General features: G+C 45.4%; 2 protein-coding genes across 2 annotated transcripts in view; both read left to right on the top strand.

Annotated features, from left to right (window-relative positions):
- The window catches only part of LOC129385575 (uncharacterized), a 118,853-nt gene extending 118,459 nt beyond the window's left edge, over positions 1 to 394 (top strand). The window contains exon 8 of the mRNA XM_072289534.1: positions 121 to 394. The gene's annotated coding sequence lies outside the window, so the exon portion shown is untranslated. The remainder of the gene's footprint in view (positions 1 to 120) is intronic.
- A 4,231-nt stretch (positions 395 to 4,625) lies between these two features.
- Positions 4,626 to 9,485, top strand: LOC126533730 (alpha-ketoglutarate-dependent dioxygenase alkB homolog 4). The gene has a single exon (XM_050180920.3). It carries the CDS (start codon positions 4,715 to 4,717, stop codon positions 5,684 to 5,686), a length of 972 nt encoding a protein of 323 aa, XP_050036877.1. The 5' UTR covers positions 4,626 to 4,714; the 3' UTR covers positions 5,687 to 9,485.
- The last annotated feature ends 14,483 nt before the right edge of the window (positions 9,486 to 23,968 follow it).

The following is a 23,968-nucleotide window of genomic DNA, read 5'->3' as shown; positions in this document are numbered from 1 at the left end:
TAATCCAGGCATCTTAATTTACTACATGTTGCATGCTATATGACTGTAGTAGCTTGTGCGATTTTCCTAAAAATACAAACGTCATGTTGAATCACTCACTCTCTTGTTCTTTCTTTGCAGGTGGAGGTAGGGGACTACGTAATTTCGAGAACAACAGTCAGCGATGCCATGGAAGAACTCACGAATCTTGGAAAATATAGTATATTAACGAACAACTGCCAGGACTTCGTGCAGAAGCTCCTGGCGAAATTGAAAGTTCCATTTCCGGCCGAATTGATTACGGCCAAGATCGCGACCGCGGAGTTGGGCCTGAGCGTGGCAGCACAAAGCGCTTCATCACATTTTTTCAAATAAAAGTCTGCCATGACCTCTTGGGCTCTGGCGTCGTCCTCGGTCCGCTGTTGCTTTACTCGAGCTGACTGAGCCTAGTACAATAACTGAGTGAAATCATTAGCGATGCAGAGGTAAAAAAGCATGGCGCAAACATGAAAATGTACCAGTATTTGAGTGTAATAACCGCAGCATAAAGAAAAATTTGGCCAACTGCTGATCTACCTGTCGCAATGTTCATTTAAGTACGACATCATTGCAATAACGGAAACATAGGCAAGAAAAGATAATCACAATACCTGAATACTTAATACTGTCACAGTGCATGCGACACGTTGCGGTGGAATCATAAACAATGCCTAATGGACATCTCGAGCACTCAACGACCCGCTGAAACACTTTTTTCAACCCTTGATTCTGGTGTCATGTTTGGTGTATGCTGTCATGTATGCTGTCACAGTGCATGCGACACGTTGCGGTGGAGTAGCTCTGTTTATCAGGAAGGCACTACATTTTCAATGCCTAATGGGCATCTCGAGCACTCAACGACCTGCTGAAACACCTTTTTCAACCCTTGTTTCTGGTGTCATGTTTGGTGTAGTATACCGCCCCCAACACTCTTGCGTTGATGATATCCGTCATGGAAAACACAATGGTTGCTTGTGTAGCCTCACATTCTCAAATAATGATTTGTGGTGATTTTAACACGTGGTGTTCCTTTTGCAGTCTTTCAATCCTAGAAATGTTATATCCAAACACACACGTTTCTTGGAATGTTCTGTGACACTTATTGGTCACATACTGTGCAGTCTCGAAACAAATGTGGAAGCTGGAGCCTACGATTTTGCCATTTCTGATCACTGCCTGGCTTTTCTTGCCACGATCATACTTGCATCCTGCTCAAAAGTAGATCCTGAGAAATCGCATAGGCGTTAACTATTGCAAGTACGTACCCCGCAGAAATGAGCCTTGTTCGAAGCACTGTATAATGACGATGTCCAAGTAGAATGTGAAAACGTTATTTACAGCATCATCAATGCAATCAACAATTTGACCACGCCATGCGTCCTTGGATAACTGAGGCTATGGTTGCACTGCAAAAGAAAAAGAAAGACTACTGCTACAATAAGCTGAAGTTGAACAAAACAAATGATTATTATAAGGCCCAATCGCAGGAAGTGGCAGGATACGGTGATAAGAAAAATAATCTATAGAATATGACTGGCCTTACAAATGGTTCTAATCATTATACTTTGCTGCTGTTGGTGAAAGTATTACGCAAGAATTTAGAGCCGCACGGCCGACCATTGATGTCGAAAGGAATGAAAAGAAATTTAGTTTTCAGATCATAATAGGTGACGTCTGTTATAGGTAGGCTACAGGTGAAGAAAACTACCGGAATCGACGGCACACAAGCTAAGGTGCTGAAAGATAATACGCATAGTTTGAGCACTCCACTCAGCCATTTATTTACCCATTCGTTAATGGCCACTCCCTATCCAGTATACAAAAGCGGCAGCCACAACACTCCCGGTAGCTACCGGTCAATATCCATTTTAAGCATTATAAAAAATATTTTCGACAAATTATTCACACAACAGCTGAGGAACTTCCTTGGCAAAAATAACGTCGTTTGCATGAGCAGCAGAGTTTTGTCCTAGGAAAGTCCTTATCTACTGCTGTTCTGACTAGCACAAGCTATGAACTCTACTCTTAACTATCAAACGATTGTTATCAGAATTTTCGTCGATATATAGAAGGCATTTAGTAACATCTATCACTTGGCACTGTTACAAAAGCTCAGCAAGTGCTATGGTATTGTTGGTGGCTCTGACGACTTGTTTTGTAGTTATCTTAAACCACGAAGACAAAAAGTAAAAAATCGATGGGCTGCTATCCGCGTCAAGAAAGGTCACATGTGGTGTGCCGCAAATGTTGGTTTTGGGTCCCAATTTGTTCTGTTTATTTGTTAGATTTCCCGAGAGTATTGCAGTCAAAAGCTTTGATGAATGCAGATGATACTGCGATATTATTCACTGGACGTACACTTGAATCTCTGCAACACACTGTGCCCATTGAACTGCTAGCGGTTTCACGGTGGTTTCGTGACAATCAACTGTTAGTAAATGCTGAGAAGACAATATACATAATTTTCCATTCGCCAAAGAAAAACCTTAATTACAGCTGAATTAATATACATTGACAGAGAGCAGCTCGCAAGACCTGTGACGAGGTTGCTTACCCAATTTCTCATTGGCTAGTATTATCTATACTTCCATAGGCAAAGAACAATAAACAGACTTGTTTGGCGATCCCTTCTTGGGTCTCATTTAGCAAAGGGAAACTGTATATAGTAGCGCACATGCGTATGCCTCGCAAGAGGCAAGATGCTTTGCCTTATCTAGGGGGGCCCTTGTTGACTTACATTATGTGCATTTTGAGCATTTATTTGTCCGTCCTAAATCTGTTGTCCTTGTCTGTTGTCCTGTATTACTGCTTCATGCCACACTTGCAATAACATGAATGGAATGGGCAGAACATGTAATGGGGAGGGAAGATAACCGATGGTCATTAAGGGGTAACGAACTGGATTCCAAGGGAAGGGAAGCATAGCAGGGGGCGGCAGAAAGTTAGGTGGGCGGATGAGATTAAGATGTTTGCAGGGACAACATGGCCACAATTAGTACATGACCGGGGTAGTTGGAGAAGTATGGGAGAGGCCTTTGTTCTGCAGTGGGCGTAACCAGGCTGATGATGATGAATGGAATACCATCTAGGCCAATCTGCCACCCCTCTTTGAATGCCATCCTTTGAAGGTAATGTCGCTGAGTAAACAACCTATCGGCGTCGCACCTACTCTTTGCAATGCAGAACAGTGTCGGTGCTGCAATTGGCTCCTAGCACGTTATTGCCATTTACACGTATGTGACGCGCGTATTTACACGTATATGCGACTGGCCATTGTCAAATTCATGTAAACGTGGCTACTAAAACAACAAACTTTCGTTCACTCAGGGCTGGCGGGTGCTGTATGCTTATATATTGCAGTGGCGGTTTTCACTAGATTGAAATTACTTCTAATATATCTCCACCACTTGCCCACGTAAGGTGGGCAGTGTTCATTGGTTTTGTAACACAATTATTGTTATCCTTTAGAAAAAAGGCAAACTTCCGGGAAAAATTTAGTTCAAGCTGATTTTCAGTAGTGCAAAAATAAGGAATCAATGCGTTTACACAAAAACGAAGGACCCAAAGTATATTATACTGGCATACTGTTGGCCGTAGAAGGACCGCGCACACCCATCAGAAATGGCGGGAAATTTTCAGGGGTCAAGCCTTTGAAAGGCATAATTTGGTTATCCAGGCCAGGCGGTTTCTGGGCTCGAGTTTTGTTGAAAGAGCATTATGACAGCTGGCTTTAAAGGTATGCTAGAAGGAAACGCTTAATAACAAGTATTCGTTTCTTTTTGATTTTGCGGTAAAGGGTTGATTATATTCGGGAAAAAAACCAAGGCTAAACTTCTACTTTCGAATTTCGCGCCAGAACCTCTGCGTCGTACGTAAGTGTGATGTGATTCATTTCAATGCATTTTCTCGTATTGAGCCGTTGTGGTGCAGTAAAAGATCTTGAAGCTTTTCAAGTTCGCTCTTTGGTTCATTTAGTATACGATGTAGTCTCTCTTTACTGATAAAAAAGTTATGACGTCGCGGCTATAACTGGTACGCGAGCTTCAAGGCGCCGTTTCCACTCGCATTTCCTTCTTACTTCTTTTCTGGTTTTTCAGTCCACCTTTCACGGTAAGATTTCAGCTTCTCTTGGTATTCCAGAAAGCTAATATAGAAGTACAGATCTATATTTTTCCTCTTTAGTTTAAGAATTCTTAGATAAAGATTCTTAGTTTCTGTATTCAAGCTACAGGTAAAGCGAACGTGCTCGGGCCAACCTATTTGCCTTGCTTTTATTAATAAATTATTGCTCCTATTCCACGCACATCGCCAGAAAGCTGTTTCCTTCTATGCATATTGATATTTCCTAAAGTGCGCTCGTCACAACGGCGTAAATACGAAAAGAGAAAACTGGAAGGAAGGTAAAAGAGCTGCGCGATGTGCGTTGAATTTTGTAATTCTTTCTTGCCACCACGGCCCAACCTACAGAAACTACCGTTAAATACGCGCGCTTCGACAGGCGCGTCGTGTTTATATTGTCGCCTCGGCAACGTGACCGGAAATCCGCACCGCCGCCTAGCGTGGTTGGTTTGTCCGGAAACGAGGGAAACGATAATGAATAAAAGCAATCAATATGGCGGCGCCCAGCACCTTGTTTTCTTGAACCGTATGGCGTGCCCCCCGACTCTACCGGAGTAGCTTTTTTTGCGCCTCGACGATGGAACCCAAGTGTTCCTGCAAGGGCGTGAGAACGTGTCTCGCTTGCGAGCAAATCAAAGAACCCAGCAAACACGCCATATCCAAACGAAAGGTGCGACATCCGTTCACCTTTTGCACCGACTGCAGACTGTGTTGGCCGGGATGGATACACAACAGTGAATCGACGGAAAGTACTCGGAACAGCCACGACGGATACTCCCCTCCGCTCAAGGTGCCGGGCATCGAGGTCTACGAAGAGTTCCTGACGCGTGACGAAGAGGCGATCCTCGTCGACGGCATCGACGCCCACGAATGGGTCGGATCTCAGTCGGGTCGTCTCAAGCAAGACTTCGGGCCTCGCGTCAACTTCAAGAAGAAACGCGTCAGGACCGGCGAGTTCGAGGGCCTACCGGCCTACTATACGAGCGTCGAGCAGAAGATGAGCCGCTGCCCCGTCGTGTCCGACTTCGAGGCGGTCGAGCTGTGCAACCTCGACTACAGCCCCAAACGCGGATCGTGCATCGACCCGCACTACGACGACTGGTGGCTCTGGGGTCACCGGCTCGTTACCTTTAACCTCTTGTCCGACACGGTGCTGACCCTGTCGCGACCCGAGCAACACTGGATGCTAACCGACGAAGACCTGATCGACGAGCCGTCGGCGCCTGCCGCCGATCATTGCCCGCAGCCGTTGACGACCGTCGCGCACGACAGGAGCGTCTGCAAGTCGTGGAGCGAAGACTTCAAGGACTCCGTGTCGGTGCGGACTCCGCCTCGCCTGTGTGCCGTGCAGGTCGCGCTGCCGCGGCGTTCGATGCTGGTGTTGTACGGCGACGCGCGGTACAAGTGGCACCACTCGATCCTCAGGGACGACGTGACGAGTCGCAGGGTCGCCATGACCGTACGCGAGCTGTCGGAGGAATTTCTCGAAGGCGGCGCCTCGTGCGATTTCGGCGCCGAGCTGCTCGAAATTGCGAAGTTGCGTGTGTGAAGGTGTGCGTTTTTTTTTTTTTTTTTTCACGCAGCGTGACGTTTGTTGGCGTTGGTTCGTTGCTTGCCGTGCTTACAAGGTATTGAGTGAGGCGGCGTCCCAGTATAACTTGGGCTACTCGTTTTAGTATTAGCGGGGCCAAGGCGTGACCCTACGTTTCATAGATCGGGTAAATGCATCTAGTCCGTGCCATTGTTAAGCCTTTTAACCTGAAGTATTCTGTTGCTTGTTACTTTTTTCTTGGATCGCCTGTTTCGCTAAGACGAGCTCGAGATGCTGGTGCAGCACCCGTGTAGGTGTGGCCTCGTCTGTCAGCAGATAGAGAGAGAGAGAGCAAAGACAGGAAAGGCAGGGAGGTCAAGACGAGCACCCGGTTTGCTACCCTACACTGTGGGGTGGGGAAAGGGGAATAGAAAGAGAAAAAAGGGAGAGAGTAAGCACTGAGTGCATGTGGGAGGATGCACAGGAACACTATAAACTGTCTCTTAAGCCTGTGCAATTCGAGTATTGTAGTAGTGCACGAATCGCATTTGGTGCCAGTGACAGGTGTGAGCACGGTCTGAATATCTTCGACTGTCAGCAGGGTGTCGATCGTAGCAATGGCCTTGGTGATGTCCCTCCAGACAAATCCGTGCTTGGTGCGGAGTTGCTCCATTGGCGGAACTTGAGGGCCAGATGCCAGGGTGGGTTTCGGCGCCACTTGAAATGCAGCAAACAACGACGGGGATTAGACCCGGACATCTGACTCATTTGTCTCCTGGCAGCAACTGAGCGATGGGATAGGATAGTATAGGATGTCCTTCTATGATGGCACATACCCACTGCGGGGGATTGGCTAAGATTTGGATGGTAGTACAAAGATTTGGTTAATAGAACCATTCGTAAAACTGTCAAGTGGAAATAGTTAAAAATAGCAGCTGAAAAATTTAAGAAAATCACCTTGACATACATTCATCCGCAGCTGAGCAAACAGCCCTGTGGTAGTCTCCAAGAGGGGGGGTTGCTAGAGAAAGAATATTTAGAATTGAAAAATTTAAACAAAGTTGCCTGAATGTTGATTCTAAAATGCTTTTTCTTAAGGAAAAAAAAAGAAAACGGTTGCAGAATAAGAAAAAATCACCTGTGGTCTCATCTTCTGCACAGACTAGGCAAAAGGGGAGGGCACCAGATCAGCCCTGTGATGATAAAAGTTTAATTCTGGTGTTCGATAGTGTAATGGGGTAAAAATTACTTCAGTTTTTCTGGTATGAAAGAAATTATTGTGCTAAAGGAATAGGAGGCGTCTATATTCAGAAAATTTTGCTATAGCTGAGTTCAAAAACTGAGCGGGCAGCGCCTGCGGCCGCCACTCGTGCTCAACGCATCTTCTTTATTTGCAACAAGCCAGATCTCAATGTTTGGTTCTGTTTTTTTACAGCCTGGATTGGACTGTTCAAGTGAACGCCATAAGCTGCGAAACAGTTATGGTGGAGAAATGTGACATGTTCCTACTTGTTGCTGGGGCTAGTTGATTCCTGCTTTTCATGGTGTAATGGGATGCGAGGCAACATACAGTGAGAACAGAAAACAGCGTCACTCGGCACTGTTGTGAGACTGTTGAGCAGTGCTCTTTCCTGTCCTGTTCATACATGATCTTGTTTCACATCCCATTACATTACTACATCGTAGCAGGCTACGAGATAATTTTTGTCCATTGTAGTGACATTGTTTCAGTGACATACACGTATTAGCAGATATGTGTAGTAGCAGCATACATAGTAACATTACTGCATAATTTCTAAATTGCAAGTTTTGAAATTACTTTCACAAACTGAGTTTCCTCAAGACGTGCAGCTTAGCAGCATGTATAGGAGCACACATTGATGACATCATATGCAATTTGAGCACAACAAATGCTTCTGCAGTGCCTTGACTATATTGAACCAGTAGAGATTAGAATCCTATTTATTATCTATGAACACGGCCGTGCATTCTAAAAGTTAGTGTTTCATAGTAGAAATGGCCCTTGGTGCCATAAAAGCCCCATATATTATCAGAAATGTGTGCAAATGAGGCCAAGGAGCATGAAGTCATTCGGGGTTGGAAACCATATCAAGCCTTAAGGATTTGCAACATTTGTTGTCCTCCTAAGCTGAAACATTTATGTATCAAGCCTACTAAGTTAACAGTCTGGTAAAAGTCTGCTATCTGAAAGCTTTGCATTCAATTAATTTGATGACAAAAGCAAGCTTGTGCAAGCTCGCTTTGCACTAAATGCTTTCTTAAAAAATTAGCGCCAACTATACAAAGACGAATAAAGCAGAAAATAATGTACAACTTACACAGTTTATGTTCAGAGCTGAAAGTCATAAGACGCACTAGAAGAAAGCTTTGCCGTGTTCTTGCACAGAGGCAGGGTCATCATAGCTGCCGTGATCATGTGATTATCCCGAACGTGCTCAAACATTTGGAGATTTGACACATTACAAACATGTTGTTATGTGCTTAGATGCCGAAGTATAGGTTGGACTGTTAGCCGAGTGTGTTTGATTTCTGTTGGTGCATAGTTTGTTGCGGTAAGCGTGGAGTAACCTGAAGGGTAATCTGGAGGCTAATTTGTAATGCAGCATTTATTTACTTTTTCTTCCACCTTGTATTGCCACATTCCAGTGGCTTAATTCAGAGGACATTGTATAGACTTCTCACATAATGCCTACAAACCTGTGCGCACACTGGTTTGCCGTCACCATTGTAAAGGGTAGATGTGCGAGAGAGCGCAGGATGCACATAGAAAGTTTGTGAGCCATGTGGGCTCTGCTACAGACCATGTGAACCATATTTCACACTAATAGTAACATTTAAGTACAGCTTAACGGAATATGTACAGTTCAAACATGGCTAATTATCCATTTTTCACGCTCGTAAGCTACAGTGCTGCCTGAGCTGCACGTTACTCACCTAAAGCCGTGCAGGCAACAGCAGTTGCCTTTCTTTAGCCAAGGATGATATGCTGGGCAGTGGTGACTCCGACAGACTGGCCTGATCATGTGGCTGAATACTCTGTAGTGCCTGTGAGGCCATTTTGACTGTGCTTGATGATGGCACTAGATTGCTACACCAGTACGTAAGATATTGCAGCATGCCATGATTCCTGTTTTTTTTTCGCTAAATTGGTTTGATGGACTCGGGAATGACGTAAGACTGCACAAAAGTTGCAGCTCATGCAGCTAAGGCTTCTTTTCATCTCTGTTGTCGCATAGCAATAGTCAACAATGCCTTTGCGGTGCAAGCGCAGCAAGGGGCCGAGAAATATTCTACTGAGATATATTGTGTTGCAGATAACCAAGCTTTCATTCACCGGAGCATATCATGCAGCAAATTTGTATGTGTGTCAGTATACCGTAGCAAACTCAATATATTGCGCAGCCCACAAACTTCCTATGTGAGTCCTGCATTCACCCGCACCTCTACCCTTCACTATGGTGGTAGGAACGCAATGTGACCACAGGGCTGACAGCGTTATGCAAGAGGTCAGTACTATATTGTCATTTTTTTCTTGCGAGAGCATCTGAAATTTTCCCAGAAATGTATGGCTTTTCTTATAGGTCGTTTATTGTTATGACTTGTTGGTATAGTGATGTTTTGTCATTTTGACAACAAAGTTAGTTTACTGTGATGAACTGGTAGTAAAGACATAATTATGGTAGTCTTGTGGTCCTGAGCAGACAGCAAGAAGCTTGGTCTTCCTTCTTGGCAAAAACATGTTCACTCTTTTGCCACCCATGTTGTTTAAATAAAGAATAGAGAGAAACTCCCAGAACATCGATATCTTATGGCTCAGTTAAATCAGCACAGTAAAGAAACGGAAATTATTTCAGCAAAATCTTTTTGTTGGAAGTTCACAAGATGGCTTTTGTGCACTGCTTGGGGTGCACTGTGTGAATGTGCAAGAAGTTTTCAGGCATTAGAAAGAACTAAGAATTTTTCAGCCAGCAAATGTCATCTCCTGTATCAGCATTCATGCAGATGTAGTCGCAGAAGGCTACTGGCATCAACTCGTCTACATTGTTTTCCAAGTAATACGTCTTCTTCATCTGGTGATCCTTACTTTTCACGAAACAACTTCACTCCCTTGCTGTTATCATCCAGTTTGCAGTCAAATTATTAAGGCAAAAGCCTTGCATGCCTCATCTTTCAGTTTTCAATGGCTTATACCCTGTAATATGCATCCACACAGGGAAGGTACAAAAACTATCATATATGTCTCATACCTGTAAGCAAGCTAGACGGATGAGAAAGTGAATTAAGATGGATGATAAAGTGAATTAAGTGGATGACTAAGCAAATTTACTGGATGACTGGCGAGCTAAAGGAAATAGAATTAAGATTGATGACTAGGCACATTGGACTAATCAAATTAAGAGCATGAGTAAGAAAATTCAGAGGGATGACCAAGTGAAGTAAACTAAATGATTAAGGGGGATGGCTAAGCGAATTATGGGTAATGACTAAGCAAATTAAGGGGGATGTGCACAGTATGGAATGTGTCCCTCTTTAATTCATAGCATGGCAATTAAGCGTTTGCCTTCAAGTCATCTTGGGGATAACATGAGACCTTGTGACTTCTTTTTCATGTGAATTTGGAGAAACTTGGAATCTCTACACACATTTGCTTGGAGTGATGTCATTACAAGAAGCATTTCATGATGTGGATGCTGCTTTTTTTTGCCAGCTTTTCAGATTGTTTTTATTAGTTGGTGTTCTGTTTGCTGCTGCTTCATCTGTGACAGAAGTGAACTAGGCAAGTAGATATGCTCAGCTTCCTTTTCACACAGAAAATTGAATGAGTGAATCACTGCAGCATTTATTAACGCAGTACTGGCTCTCTGGCCTAAGTGTGAAGAAGTGGGTGTGGGAGAAAGGGAGAGAGAGAGGAGGGACACCGAGGGAGCAGAGGGCCGATCCGGAGAACATACAGCTGCTCTAACAAAGGCAGGTGACACCTGTTTCGTGGATGTGCCATACACTGGGGCTGACGGCGAAGGTTTGTGTGGCGCACGCTCAAAGCACAGGAAATTAAAACTGTTATTCAATGCTCATTATGCTTCAACACACATGGCAGCATTTATTCTGGTGCAGTGAGCAATCATCGCATTTCGCCACTAATAAACTTGGTATGGGGCAGAAAGTTGGAGGATAACAAAGAAGCTTCAGAAGAAGCGAAGGAGTGTGCTATGAGTGATGGGATGAAAAATGGTAGGCGTAACATTAAGGGGCACATAGCAGAAATTTCACGAATGAGAGACCAGGAGGTTGTAACTAATATACCATTTGAGACTAAGAGGAACAAATGGAGTTGCGCATGCCATGTAATGCATAGAGCAGATAACCATACATTTATAAGAGCGACAAAATGAGTGCCAAAGGAAGCGAAGCACAGTTGAGGATGACAGAGAAATAGCTGAGGTGATGGAATTGGGAAATTTGCAGGCCTTCAATGGAGTCGAAAGAAGCCTTCATTCTGCAGTGTAGATAATGTTGGCTTATGACGAGTGTAAAGTACGCACTGTCGAACTGTTTGAAATCAGAAAGCTTGAAAACTCATTGAAGCTTTTAACTTGAGTACATGCAGTGTAGTGTTGGTGTAGCCTTTACTGTTGCTCTTGCTCAATCTATGTTTGCACGTCTGTGGAACCAGCACCTTGGTACTAGAACCCCTTAACATTCCTTTACCTGTACATAATGTGGCCCAGTAAAAAGGGCTCTTGCAGAAGTGGATTAATACAAGAGTGAATAGGAATGTAAGGAATGGTACAAGTTATGCAACTGTGATGATGGTAATAGAACAGTGTAAACACTGAAAATAACCAAGAAAACATTGAAGTAATACATTTATCATAAGCCACTGTGGATAAAAACTATTCATTACAGTTTTTATTGTCAAAAAGCACTGATACAAATTCACTTGGGGAACTCTTTTTCTTTCTTGCAAGGAGCATATTTTGTTTAGGACATCAATTTCTACACAAAAGTTGCTGAATGACCAAGAGAACTGAAACACGAGGTTGCTAATATCACAATCCTGTAAGTTACACATACTGAAGCATGTAAAGTGGACAAGACTGATACACAGCGCCATGCAATACGCCATTTGTGAGTAGGACTTTCATGAAAGCCTCATAAGTACAGCAACAATTTCATGTAGGCTATAAATTTGTTTATCAATTTGTCTGCTTCAGATACCCCAACAGATGTAAAACCGCGATGGATGTTTTTGTTGCAGAATTATGTATATCTAAATTTTGTGTATCAGCGTTTTTGGAAGGTTCCAATTTTTATTTCTTTTTAAACTTCGAGGGCCCTAAATATATATCGATGTCCCTTGTGCAGTAAACGCCCGAAAAATCGGCAAGTCCGAAAAAAAGAAATAATGCATCGAAAGCTTAAATCGCCACAGCAACGTCTGAAGTAGTTCTGAAGGCCTGCCAGTACACTTACTAGGCGTCTCGGTGCTTGCACTGTGACAGGAAACGGTGGTTGCGCGCGTGTATAATTAAGTAACATATACATGTTCCTTGACAGTGGCTCCTTCACACTTGATATGCGTGACCGCAATACATCGCGTATGCATCACTGCGTAGCAACGCTTTGTTGCGGCGAAGCTGACTTTTGGGAACCGGCATTATGTAACACTTTTTAGACCCTTGCCGTGTTTCAAAGCCATCGGCGAGGATGGCGAAGGCGGAGTCGCTGCCATTGCTGACAGCAGCGAATCCGTTTAAAGAAAAACACGGCACTGAACAGCAGGAAGCTTGGTAGCGAACGTCGAAGCAGCTAGGTCTAGCGTCGCAGGCTGCACGACAGCACAAAACAACCACACACCAAACACCATGTGGCCAAACACAAATGGCTAGGGTGGTCACGGCTCGCTACTGCTGCAAGAACATCGGCGTGCGAGAATGCTGGTTCGAGACTGCGAGAAAATCAGAATGGCGGTGGTTGTGGCTTCGATTAATGCCGTTTCGAACCTGTAGTCACGGCAAAATGTCCGAAAAATCAGATGGAGAAGGGTTTCAGTTAAAAATTTCAGACGTACGTCCTCGTACATTTGTCTTATAGGATACGTGGTGCGGTGTCGCGAAGGTGTCCGAATTCTCGGGCATGTCCGAAAAATCGTTCGTTGACTGCATATTGAATTCGTCCACACCAGATGCTCTGACATATGCAGCCCAGTTTACAAAGCTGCAGTACTATATGCTTTTGGTGCAGAGTTACGAATTTTAAAACTTTGTGGGTCACATTTCTTAAAATAGATTTTCGGTAGTGTTTGTAAGAAGCTATGAGACCTTACATCAAAATTTTACTTGCTGTGTTTGGCACAATTTACCTTGTCTTAAATGCAACAAATGTCATTCAAATCTGTTCAGCAGTAGTCTAACAAGAGCATTTCTGTATTTTATATTGTATGAATAGTTAAGTAGGGGTTGGCCCCGAGCTAAAGCTTCGTAGCTCTTAAACGTATACATATGGGCAAAATAAGGGATAGCATTAGCATTATTGCCGGACTGTGAACTTTAATATTTGTGAAGATCCTGAAGACGCAACATCGAAGCATGGAGGGTTCGCTTCAGAGCACGCTGGCAGTGATAGAGAGGTCACGTAACGTTGCAAATAAGCTTTAATATGCATAATAAAGTGTGTACATTGTTACTTATTGCTTTTCCTTTAAATAGGCCTTGAAGGATCTCTTTCATGACTTTGTAGCACTGACGGGGATCTTTGGACAGACAAGGTCAATGATGCCATGATTTATGTAGACGGTATGCAAATACAAACGGGGAATACCAGAGTATTGTTTTATTCAAACTAGTCATTTCCTTGTTCAAGCTTGCCTGCTTAACGGGTTTCTCATTTTAAATATGGTCACCCCTTGGTGTTGACCATGTGGATGAAAGGGGTGGGGCGTAACAATTATGGGTTTTATAGATTGTGGTGTCAGCGCAGGCGTATGGTGCAGTGAGTGCGTCTGCTGTCGCTCTCTTGTTATCCTGCACGGTAATAAAGCAAGAATAATAATAATAAAAGGAAGTTCCAGGATGTGATTCTTAAAAATGAGGACATGATAGTGGGTGAGGTTCTGACTTCTACGGAGTAGAAGAGTGGGCTTGTTGGTATGGCGTCTTGATCTGAGTTTCTTTAGTGCGAATAAGACTGGACACAAGAAGACATACGCGGCGCTAACATAAAGAAGCCCGATGCACTGGAGATAAAGTTGACAAGAGTAGCTGACCAGAGCGCGTTGTGTGTCCTGTGTGTCTTCTTGTGTCCAGTCTTATTCGCGATGAAAAAGTAGGGTCTGACTTCTACGTTTTTCCAGAATTGCTGTTTGAAACGCAGATTAAGTTTCCCGTTTCATATTGTTTCAAGGTGTACGGGAAAAATCAGTACTGCGCAAACCCGCAAGGTGGAGCAATTTTCGTGAGAGGGAAAAAATTGTCATCACTTACTCACCTAAATGTTCGTATTTTTTGTGGAAAATTGATGCGAAGGAGGGGGGGGGGGGGGAGATCATTACGCCGGGAAATTTTCTGAGGGAATGTTCAAGTGCCAAATAAAACAATATGAATGGCTGCAAATTGGGGGAGTGGGTTACCACACCAGCCATTGTGAGCTCAAAAAAAATACTTTCGAAAAGCACTAATTACCTCTGTAATAAGAGCACAGGTTCGGGGGTTCTAAACAAGCAGGAACTATACAGAGCCCCTTTATTTGTTTAACTAGTAGCTAAAAGCCACAATTTGTAAAAGTCGTCAGGTTACCTAGCGAAATTGTGCGCATGTTAATTATCTGCATATTTTTGTGCGCTATGGCGCGACAGGTTCAGAAAAAAAATGAAACGGCGGTAACCTCGACTCCGCTGCCAGGCGCAGTCACCGGCCGGAACAAGCAGGCGACAGTTGCTGCAGCAGTTTTCGAGTGTGTGATGATTACTCGGGAGAAGAAAAAAAAAGTTTCGGCAGAACCCATCTAGCTAGTTCACGATGAAAGTTGACGTTAATGTGATTAGCCTTGATGCAATGTGTAGTGACACACCGTATCGCCAACGCCAAAAACTCGCCATTCACGAGGCGTGTATACAGGGGGCTCCTCTCTCGCGCTTCACACTGGACAAGTAGCGCCATCTAGCGATGCCACCGCGAAGTCCGCGCGTGGCGCGTGTGTGAATGTATATCCAGACAAGATTGCCTAAATATGTATGACGCTAGTTCAATTCCTGCCAGCACCGGATACATGTTAAGGAACTTTTATTTTTGTCATAGAAGATAGCGGCACATATCCAGTGCTATATATGCATACTCACCGAAGAGCGACACACACCCTGGAGCCCAACTTGTGTTCGACGGTTGGTTTCGAACCCGGTGATTCAAGTAGGCAGGAAAACTTATAAAAGACGCAGGTATATATGTAGCTAGACAGATAGCCCGCGGAAAGTGTGCAAAGTATTAAAAGAATAGTAATCGCAACAAAAGATTATAATTTTTAAAACGAATAGCTTTCTTTGCCCATTTCGCCCGTTTTTCGTGGTTGGTCGGGGGTCGATGATCAGACTCGGTAAAGAAAATTTTCGTTTGGGCTATTCGCTTACATTGACAACTATCGTCGATAGTTTCTGCACAATTTTTTTTTATGGCCAAGGGGGGCCTGCGAGCATTATGCAAGTAACTACGGTACACACGTACAGTATACATTCGGCCACGGTGGTTTACGGCACATGGAAGTTGCGAAAAAAGAAAGACTGCATTGCCACAAAGCCTGAGCACATTTATCGACTTCAATGTTTCAGTATGTGGCAACCTTTGCGACGTACACCGTTACCTATGAAATTGTATGCAGTCGTGGCTCAGCAGCTCCAGAAATTCACATTTCTCACTTAACCTGTGCTCCGTAAACTTTTGGGACCTACCGTACATACGGTGTGTATACACGCAGGTCCGTATGTAGCATTTGACGGCGTCCGTGATTCGTTGTGCTTGGCGCACGCCATAGACTTCCCTACAGTAATTGCTGTACGAAGCTGACGCCACTCAAGCTACAGCCGCGGAGCGGATAGGAAAAAGTTCATTGAACCCGACACGAAGAGTGGGGGCTCCTGTCGACGACAAATAACGTTACGCGCGGTGAGGCTTTTTACGCCGACAGCCAGGAAAACGTGCTGACCTGGGCCACTCGCAACAGAGCCGCGACAGCGTTGCGTTATTTTTTTATTTTTTTTGTGTGTGTGCTTCGCGTCTAGGTGGAATACAAAGAGGGGTGCGCGATAACGAACTCCGCACGATAATCGGCGGCGACCCGCCGCGCCTGTTTACGTCATCGGCCACTTCCGCCGAAATATCGCGCGTTCTGGATGCAATATATTTTTATCTTTAATGCGAACCATTATTTGCCTCGATTCTTGACATCTTGCAGCAGGTAGGTAGGTAGGTCCCTTTCTTGCCTCGCTTTAATAAAAAAGAAAATAGCGTGTGACCTATGGTGGAATCGAACCTCTGCTGTCCAGTACAGCAACCCTGCAGTGCTCCAACTAGGTCACAATTATTTCTTTTTCCTTTATTGCCTTTTTTTTCTGAACAAACAATTACACACTGTTAAAGTGAATCAGCCTTTCTTCCCCTTATTTTCGTTGTTTAGTTTTTTGCTGACACGTATTTAAACTTCCTGAGCACTACCAAACCATCAAACAGGGTGATCCACTATGGAGGATCGGGTTGATTCCTGAACACCTCCCTAACACGAACTACACTCTTAATCAAATTGACATGGGCCGAACAGGCATGCATCAATATTTGCATGATCAACCGTGCGTGCGGGTCTTCCACAAAATGCGTAGGCTCAGTATCACTGTTAAATCGTAAAGAGCACCGTCTGCGTTATGATCCGGCAAGAATCGGAAACTGTTCCTGGACGACTTTCTGTCTTCTATGTGAAAAAACAAAAAAAGCGGAAACCGTGGAAAATGTTTTTCTGGGTTGATGGTCAGGTACTTTTTCATTGGGATGTGCTTCAGCGAGCTATACCAAATAAAGAAAAAAAAACGAAATTGTCGCTGCACTAGGCCACGATCGTACGCATATATACTACTCTCGTTCCAGGTGCATCTAGCTGTTGCCGGCTCTTTGAAACTCTCGGAGCATGCGCTAGCATCAGTCTCTCGTCTTTTTTTTTCTTTTTCGTACTGACAGCTCGCGCTTTGAGGAGCTGTGTTATTAAAGAATTATGTGGTTTTATGTGCCGAAACCACGACCTGATTATGAGGCAGACCGTAGTGGCGGACTCTGGAAATTTGGACCACCTGGGGTTATTCTTAACGTGCACCTAAATCTAAGTACGCGGGTGTTTTCGCATTTCGCCCCCATCGAAATGGGGTGTTACGTTGGGCCAGCGGGGGTCGTGAGTTTCTAATCTCTCCTAGCCCGCTGCGACGAATCACTTCATGAAGCCAACAATGCGCGCCCCTCTGACAGACTTGCGGCGCCACCAAGGTGTGACAGCTTTGGCGGACCGAGCATTGTTTGCTGCTTCACTGTAGCCTTCACGGAACAACGGAAGAAAGAAAACTCCTGGTAAAGGGTGTTCTAAGGCGATTTCTCACGGACCCCGGTAACCGCCGCGGTCGTTTGACAAACGCTGCAGCTAACTGCGGGGTCTTTTCAGGAACCAAGACGCGAGTCAAACGTGGCAACCCCTGTCTTTGCCGTAGTTACCCCTGTCTTCCACAGTACTTTTCCTGTAGCAGTTTATGCTACGCAGAAACTGTGCGACGTTGTACCCACTTCATGACCGGCCAAGTTAATCAGGGCTTAACATTTCTACGCTGGAGTACAAATGCCATGGTCGTTTTAACGTGCGTCGCATCACATAGCCGTAGGCACGTACTATTCTATGACACGTAGTTGCCGATGACGTCACAATCCGTATATCTCTCGCCTTACGCTTGTCCATTACCCACGCAGAACCGGCGATCGACATGTCGTTAGCTCGCGTCGAAGGGCCGGCGTAGATGTACATGCTTTGTAAGAGTTGGGGTCAGGCATGAAATAAATGGTAGCTGGTCCATGCCGTCTGACTCATCCACGCTAAGGATGTTATTGAAGGGAGGGACTTGTTCTCATCGAGAACGAGGAATTTGGGATTTATTTACAATATGTACATGAAGGGTGGAGAACGTTACATTTCGTCATTCTAGCATGATTTAAAGAGAATGCACACTGAGCAGCCGCACAACGGCTGCTTAAAAACACTCTGTCCTCCCTAGACCCCTAGGTGAAGGAAAACGGCCATTCAACCTTCGACCAATGGGAGCGTCCAAAGTCATCGTAGTCGACCCGCCTCTGGGGGGACGGGTTCACACACTCACTTCCTCACTTTGGTTTCACTGAACACACCGAGGTGAGAGGGTTCTTGTAGACAGGGGTCTTGACCCGAGCAGGCGCCTCTTGATCCCAGAGCTGACCCCGCAGTCAGTAGCTGCCGCGTCTGTCCATTGACTGTGACGACCTCTGGGGCCCGTGAGAATGCGCCGCAAAACATCCTTTTCCAGGAGTTCTCTTGCTGCAAGCAAACCGTGAAGGCAACAGTGAATCGACTAACAATATTCGGTCCACCAAACGTGGCTAGACATGCCGGCGCCGTTAAGGAGGCGCATTGTTGTCCTTACAAAGCGAGTCGTCGCAGCGGGCTGGGATGGGTTCGGAGGTCGCTTCTCCGAAGATCGCCAGCCCCCGCAGGCCGGTCGTAACAACCTTTACTGTCATATGTCGTCGTCTTTGACGTGGTCGTCGTCCTGCTGTCACGAACAAGCACGCTCGCGACCCACACACACAACTACTGAATTTAGAGACACGTTGGTCCGCCCGGTGGAGATTTGTATAATCCCAAGCAGCGATGGATAGCCAGGTATACGTGCAGGGTGCTTCGCACAGCACCGATCCCCACAGTGCGTGTGATCTGCCCAATTATATTCAATGTCTCTTCTTTTTAGAGCGATAGCTCTACTACTACAGGTACAAAGCCAGAAAATGCCTGGTTCCGTAAATCTGACCTTCAAGCTGAGCCAAGGTCAAACTGGGCTTAGCCTGCCTAATGCGTTGTGGAGTGAAACCGAACAGCGACTCAAGGTCAGTCTTTCGTGCCTCCACCGCCAGAGGCGCTGGCTGCATTCAAGTTCACTGCGCATTCGCGCCGATGTTGCCGAGCAGCGTCTGTGTGTTTTCTTGTGCAATCGTAGACGCGGTAATTGCTGCTACAAAAAGTTACCAACCCTTCCCCTTCCAGAAAATGGAAGTAAGCGAAGTTCGTGCTTCGTGCACCTGACCTTGGTCACGGTTAAGTAACCCACAGGTAACGGGGCCGGATTGCTTCTGCCTCCCGCTCCGTCTGCTTGGGATCTTCCCCATGCTGTCGGATTGCCTGGGCTTGGGGGGCTCTAACGGCTAGATCGGCTCGCCGACGGCGAGCCATTTCACGGGCGAGTTCTCACCGCCGCTCGTCTAAGGCTGCCAGTTCCTCGAGGGAAAGCACAACGCGTGGCCGTCCCATCCGTTTTCCGAGAATGATCTGAACGGAAACAAAGCCGGCGCGGCGCGAGCGACACCCTTTCCTGCCCTTTCCCTTCCCGACGGCAGTGAAACGGCACTGACTGGTTGCGCGCGTGGCATGAGCGCGCGCCTACGCAGCTGGAATATTTGCTGATGACTCGCGCTACGGCGTCGGCGCAGATGTCAGCTCATTAAACCGCCCTTTTCCGCAGCTGCTCTGCTCTGGGAGCAACTGGCTTTCTGTGTGACCATATCGCCACCAAAACTTGTGGGCCAGTACAAGCTTCGCTTGAAAGAGTTAACCCTCTGCAAACGAATGGTCTCGTCCTTTCCCAAAATAAGCAAAACAGAGCTGTCGCTCGACAAACTTGCTTTAACTGCATTCAACCACGGCAATTTTTTTTCACGAGCAAGCTCCATACGCGTGGTTATTTTGCTTTAGAAGAAAGAAGCAGAAGAAGCAGCTAACATATAATGCGAAGCATTTTTCTCCGAGTCAACTCAGTCTTCTGGCATGTATCTCCGGGTCTTCGTGGGCCGATCCCGAAGATATCGAGGTGTAAAAAAGCAGCCATTAAATAAAAACACGGCTTGGATAGTCTTCATACATTATTTCTGCCCGAAATAAAATATTTGTGTCCTGAAATAAAGTGCGTAGAACTGCAAAATTAACAGTGGCATCGTAGCGCCTCTCTAGAAGCTGTTCGCTCAAGATTTGAGGTAGCACTTGCAGTAATGCGACGGTCCGCTCGAGCTGCTCCCAGAGCGCTCTTGAGCAGAGTTGTGGAGTGTAGCCCTCCATTCCATTCCCACTCCATTCCGGAGAGTGGAGATCCGCCATAATTCTTCAGAATCGTGAGGGTTGGACCACTCCTTGAGTGGCTCAACCAGGTCCGTTCCATTCCTCCAATTCCAGTGAACGGAACATTTTCTCGATCAATGTTCACTACTTGCGCATGCATGCCTAGCGACAAAAACAAAATTTTGAAGTCTCAACAAGGTAACAAATAATGTTACGTACTACTTTTTTCGCCCTAAAACGAACACGTTTCACTACCTCTCGTCTCTACAGAGTATTGGACTGCCTGCAATCTATCTAATTATTAATGATTCGAGTAAAGCAAATTAGGAAATATTATCACACCGTCTCCCCCGAAGCGAAGAAGCCCAATTATTCGAGGAAAACGCAGGCGAACAAAACTGAGTGGGTGGTCTTCAAGGAAGAAGAAGAGAACATTTATTTGTGGTGATGATTTGTCCGCATCGCCAGTGTTCAAAGAGAATACCGCTGTCTGCGACAGTAAATGATTCCAGAGCCGAAGGAATCGCTGAAATCCGCTGCCTTTTGTCCCTCGTAGCCGAACGAACACTAGGAAGAGTGAAAGCGAATACGGAGCGCAGCGGAAGATCAAGGACTGCGAACCCAAAGGGTGTAATTTTTGTTTTAGAGTGTGCACTCTTAAGCAAAATTACACCCTTTTGCCACACAAGGATAATCGTGATCTGTCTTGTCCGCATTTCCTTTAACGCGGCGAGCCCGGTACTTCCCAGTAACGAACGGCACGCGCGTTATCAGTGCGACACAGCATTCTCGACAGGAAAGTAGCGAGCGACGAGTTTTCAAGAAAGGAAACGCAAGCAAGGCAGACGACGATTATTGTTGTGTGACAAATATACACCCCAAAGGGTGTAAACCTTTCTTACACTCTTAAAACGGTTGCACCCTTTGGGGTGTATATTTGTCCCACAACAATAATCGTCATCTGCCTTGCTTGCGTTTCCTTTCTTGAAACTCGGCGCTCGCTACTTTCCTGTCGAGAATGCTGCGTCACACTGATAACGCGCATGCCGTTCGTGACTGGGAAGTACCGGGCTCGCAGCGTTAAAGAAAGGAAACGCGGGCAAGACAGATGACGATTATCGTTGTGGGACAAGATACGCCCCAAAGGGTGTAAATTTTTCTAAGAGTGTACACTCTTAAAACGGTTGCACCCTTTGGGGTGTATATTTGTCCACAACAATAATCGTTAATTTTTCTAAGAGTGCTCTTACAAAAATTTACACCCTTTGGGGCGTATCTTGTCCCACAACAATAATCGTCATCTGTCTTGCCCGCGTTTCCTTTCTTTAACGCTGCGAGCCCGGTACTTCCCAATCACGAATGGCATGCGCGTTATCAGTGTGACGCAGCATTCTCGACAGGAAAGTAGCCAGAGCTGAGTTTTCAAGAAAGGAAACGTCAGCAAGGCAGATGACGATTATTGTTGTGGGACAAATACACACCCCAAAGGGTGCAACCGTTTTAAGAGTGAGTGTAGAGTGTACTCTTAGATAAATTTACACCCTTTGGGGCTTATCTTGTCCCACAACGATAATCATCTGTCTTGCCCGCGTTTCCCTTCTTTAACGCGGTGAGCCCGGTACTTCCCAGTCACGAACGGCATGCGCGTTATCAGTGTGACGCAGCATTCTCGACAGGAAAGCAGCGACTGCCGAGTTTTCAAGAAAGGAAACGCAAGCAAAGCAGATGACAATTATTGTTGAGGGACAAATATACACCCCAAAGGGTGCAACCGTTTTAAGTGTACACTCTAAACGTAAGTCCCGAGTTTTGCGAAGACCGTCTGGCCTCGGTGGGGACCGTGAAACCTGTGCGGAAGTGTGTGTGTGTAAGCCCTCGCACTTTTATAAAAGGCGGCTCGGCTACGATGACTGGTCGAACGTTTCCCTCACCTAGAGATCTAGGGAGGACAGAGTGTTTATAAACAGCTGCTGTGCGGCTGCTCAGTGTACTTTCTCTCGCAGTCATGCTAGACTGATGAACTGCAACGTCCTGGTGTAGATACTGTAAATAAACCCATATTCCTCGTTCTCGATGAGAAGCAGCCCTTCCCTGCACCTGCACAGCGTGGATAAGTTGGACGACGGCATGGGCCAGCTACCAACTAATTCATGCCCGACTCCAATCTTGACAACTGGTTATGAGCGGTGGGATTGACCTCCCAATCCTTACACGGCTTATATTGGCTACACAGTTTCAGAAGGTGGCATATCGCGGCGCTGAGTAGCACACTACTGGTTCCTGCTCATGCAAGTCATCAATCCCCTTCTCAACTTTCGCGTCCGGCCAACTATCGCCGTATCGTGCGCGCGCGCTTCGCTACGGTCGCACAACCACGCGCGCTGCGTACATGCATGTGGTTACAGACGGCCAACTAAAACTGCCTAATAACGGCATCAGTCTTGCTTGCGTTTACTTTCTTGAAAACTCTGCGCTCGCTACTTTTCTGTCAGGAATGTTATTTCACGCTGATAACACGCATGCCGTTCGTGACCTGGAAGTACTGGGCACGCAGCGATAAAGACAAACAATATAGATGATGATAGTTGCTTGGATACGAGATTAGCTGCAAAGGGTGCAAGATTTTTTTAGAGTGCAGCGCACTTAATCTCTCGCCTGTAGGAATTTAACAGTACTGCATGCATTGTTTTTAAAACCTATTATTGTAAGAACGCGCTGGGTAGTTTTATCGCCCACATACTTAAGTAATGGTATCTTACGAAAAAAAAAAAGAAATCTTGCAGGACAACGTATCAGTGATGCCACGGCTGCTGATTTATCAGTAGATTTACTGATTTTTAAAATTTTCTGCTGATTCAATGATAAAGCGCTTGAATCTGCTGATTTTCTTGCTTTTCTACTGAAACGAAAGCGAAATCTGCAACTTTTTCAGTACAGAGGATGGATGGATGGTTATAGAGGTTACAGAGGTTATATTAATGTGATGCTACCTAGCGAGAGAAAGAAAAACGTGGTTGGCTCCGAGGTTAACATACATTGTTGCGTTTCCAGACTCTCAAACGTGGCGCTACCTCTTTCTTTGAGCAAAGTGGGGAAACGGCATAGAGTTTTTATGCTCTATGGGAAAAGGTGAGGCGGTGAATTTGTGGAAGTGGGTGCACTACCGAACCCCACAACTATGAAACCACCATTATCATCATCATCAAAACCAACCTATTTTTATGTGCACTGCAGCACAGAGGCCCCTATGGAGGCCTCTCCCAGCGATCTCCAATTACCCCTGTCTGGAAGATACTATACTCTAAGGCTTTCAGGTACTAACTGCCATCTGACGCCTTTGAATAGGCCATCGGAGGGCTTCACTGTTTTTAAATTCGTGCTTGACAATGGCTCTCTAGATCCCCGGGTTTTTCAAAAGTATGGCTAAAAATCTCGGGGTCAATTTTTGTACTATTTCCTGGAAGCTACAATACTTCAACATAGTACTAATATAAGCGCTGAATTCGTGGGCTCATAAACTGAGTGCAAAAACTGAAATTAAAAATCTACTGATTTCTACTGATTTTTCGCGAAAAAATCTACTACTATTTTTTAATGTGTCGTGGCAACACTGCAACGTATCCAACAGCATCACGGGAACAAAGGGACGGCACGCATCGTTTTGGAACTCATTTCTTTGCCTACTCAGAACCATCGCTCCCATTGCAGTGTGTTTAACAGCATTTGTAAGCACTGGTTTAACGAGAAAGTCATTAATACGGGGCTCATTTCTGTAACGTATACTCAGGGAACAAATACACTGCAGCAAAATGACACTTTGAGTAGTTCTCACTTATGCTCAACAGCGCCAATAAGTGTGGACAATGTGTCTTGCTCCGTGCATGCATGAACTATGTACCACGCTCT

The sequence above is a fragment of the Dermacentor andersoni genome, chromosome 7 (genome assembly GCF_023375885.2).
Source record: "Dermacentor andersoni chromosome 7, qqDerAnde1_hic_scaffold, whole genome shotgun sequence".
Lineage (NCBI taxonomy): Eukaryota > Metazoa > Arthropoda > Arachnida > Ixodida > Ixodidae > Dermacentor > Dermacentor andersoni.
Note: the sequence above shows the minus strand (reverse complement) of the source record. Positions and strands in the feature narration are given on the sequence as shown.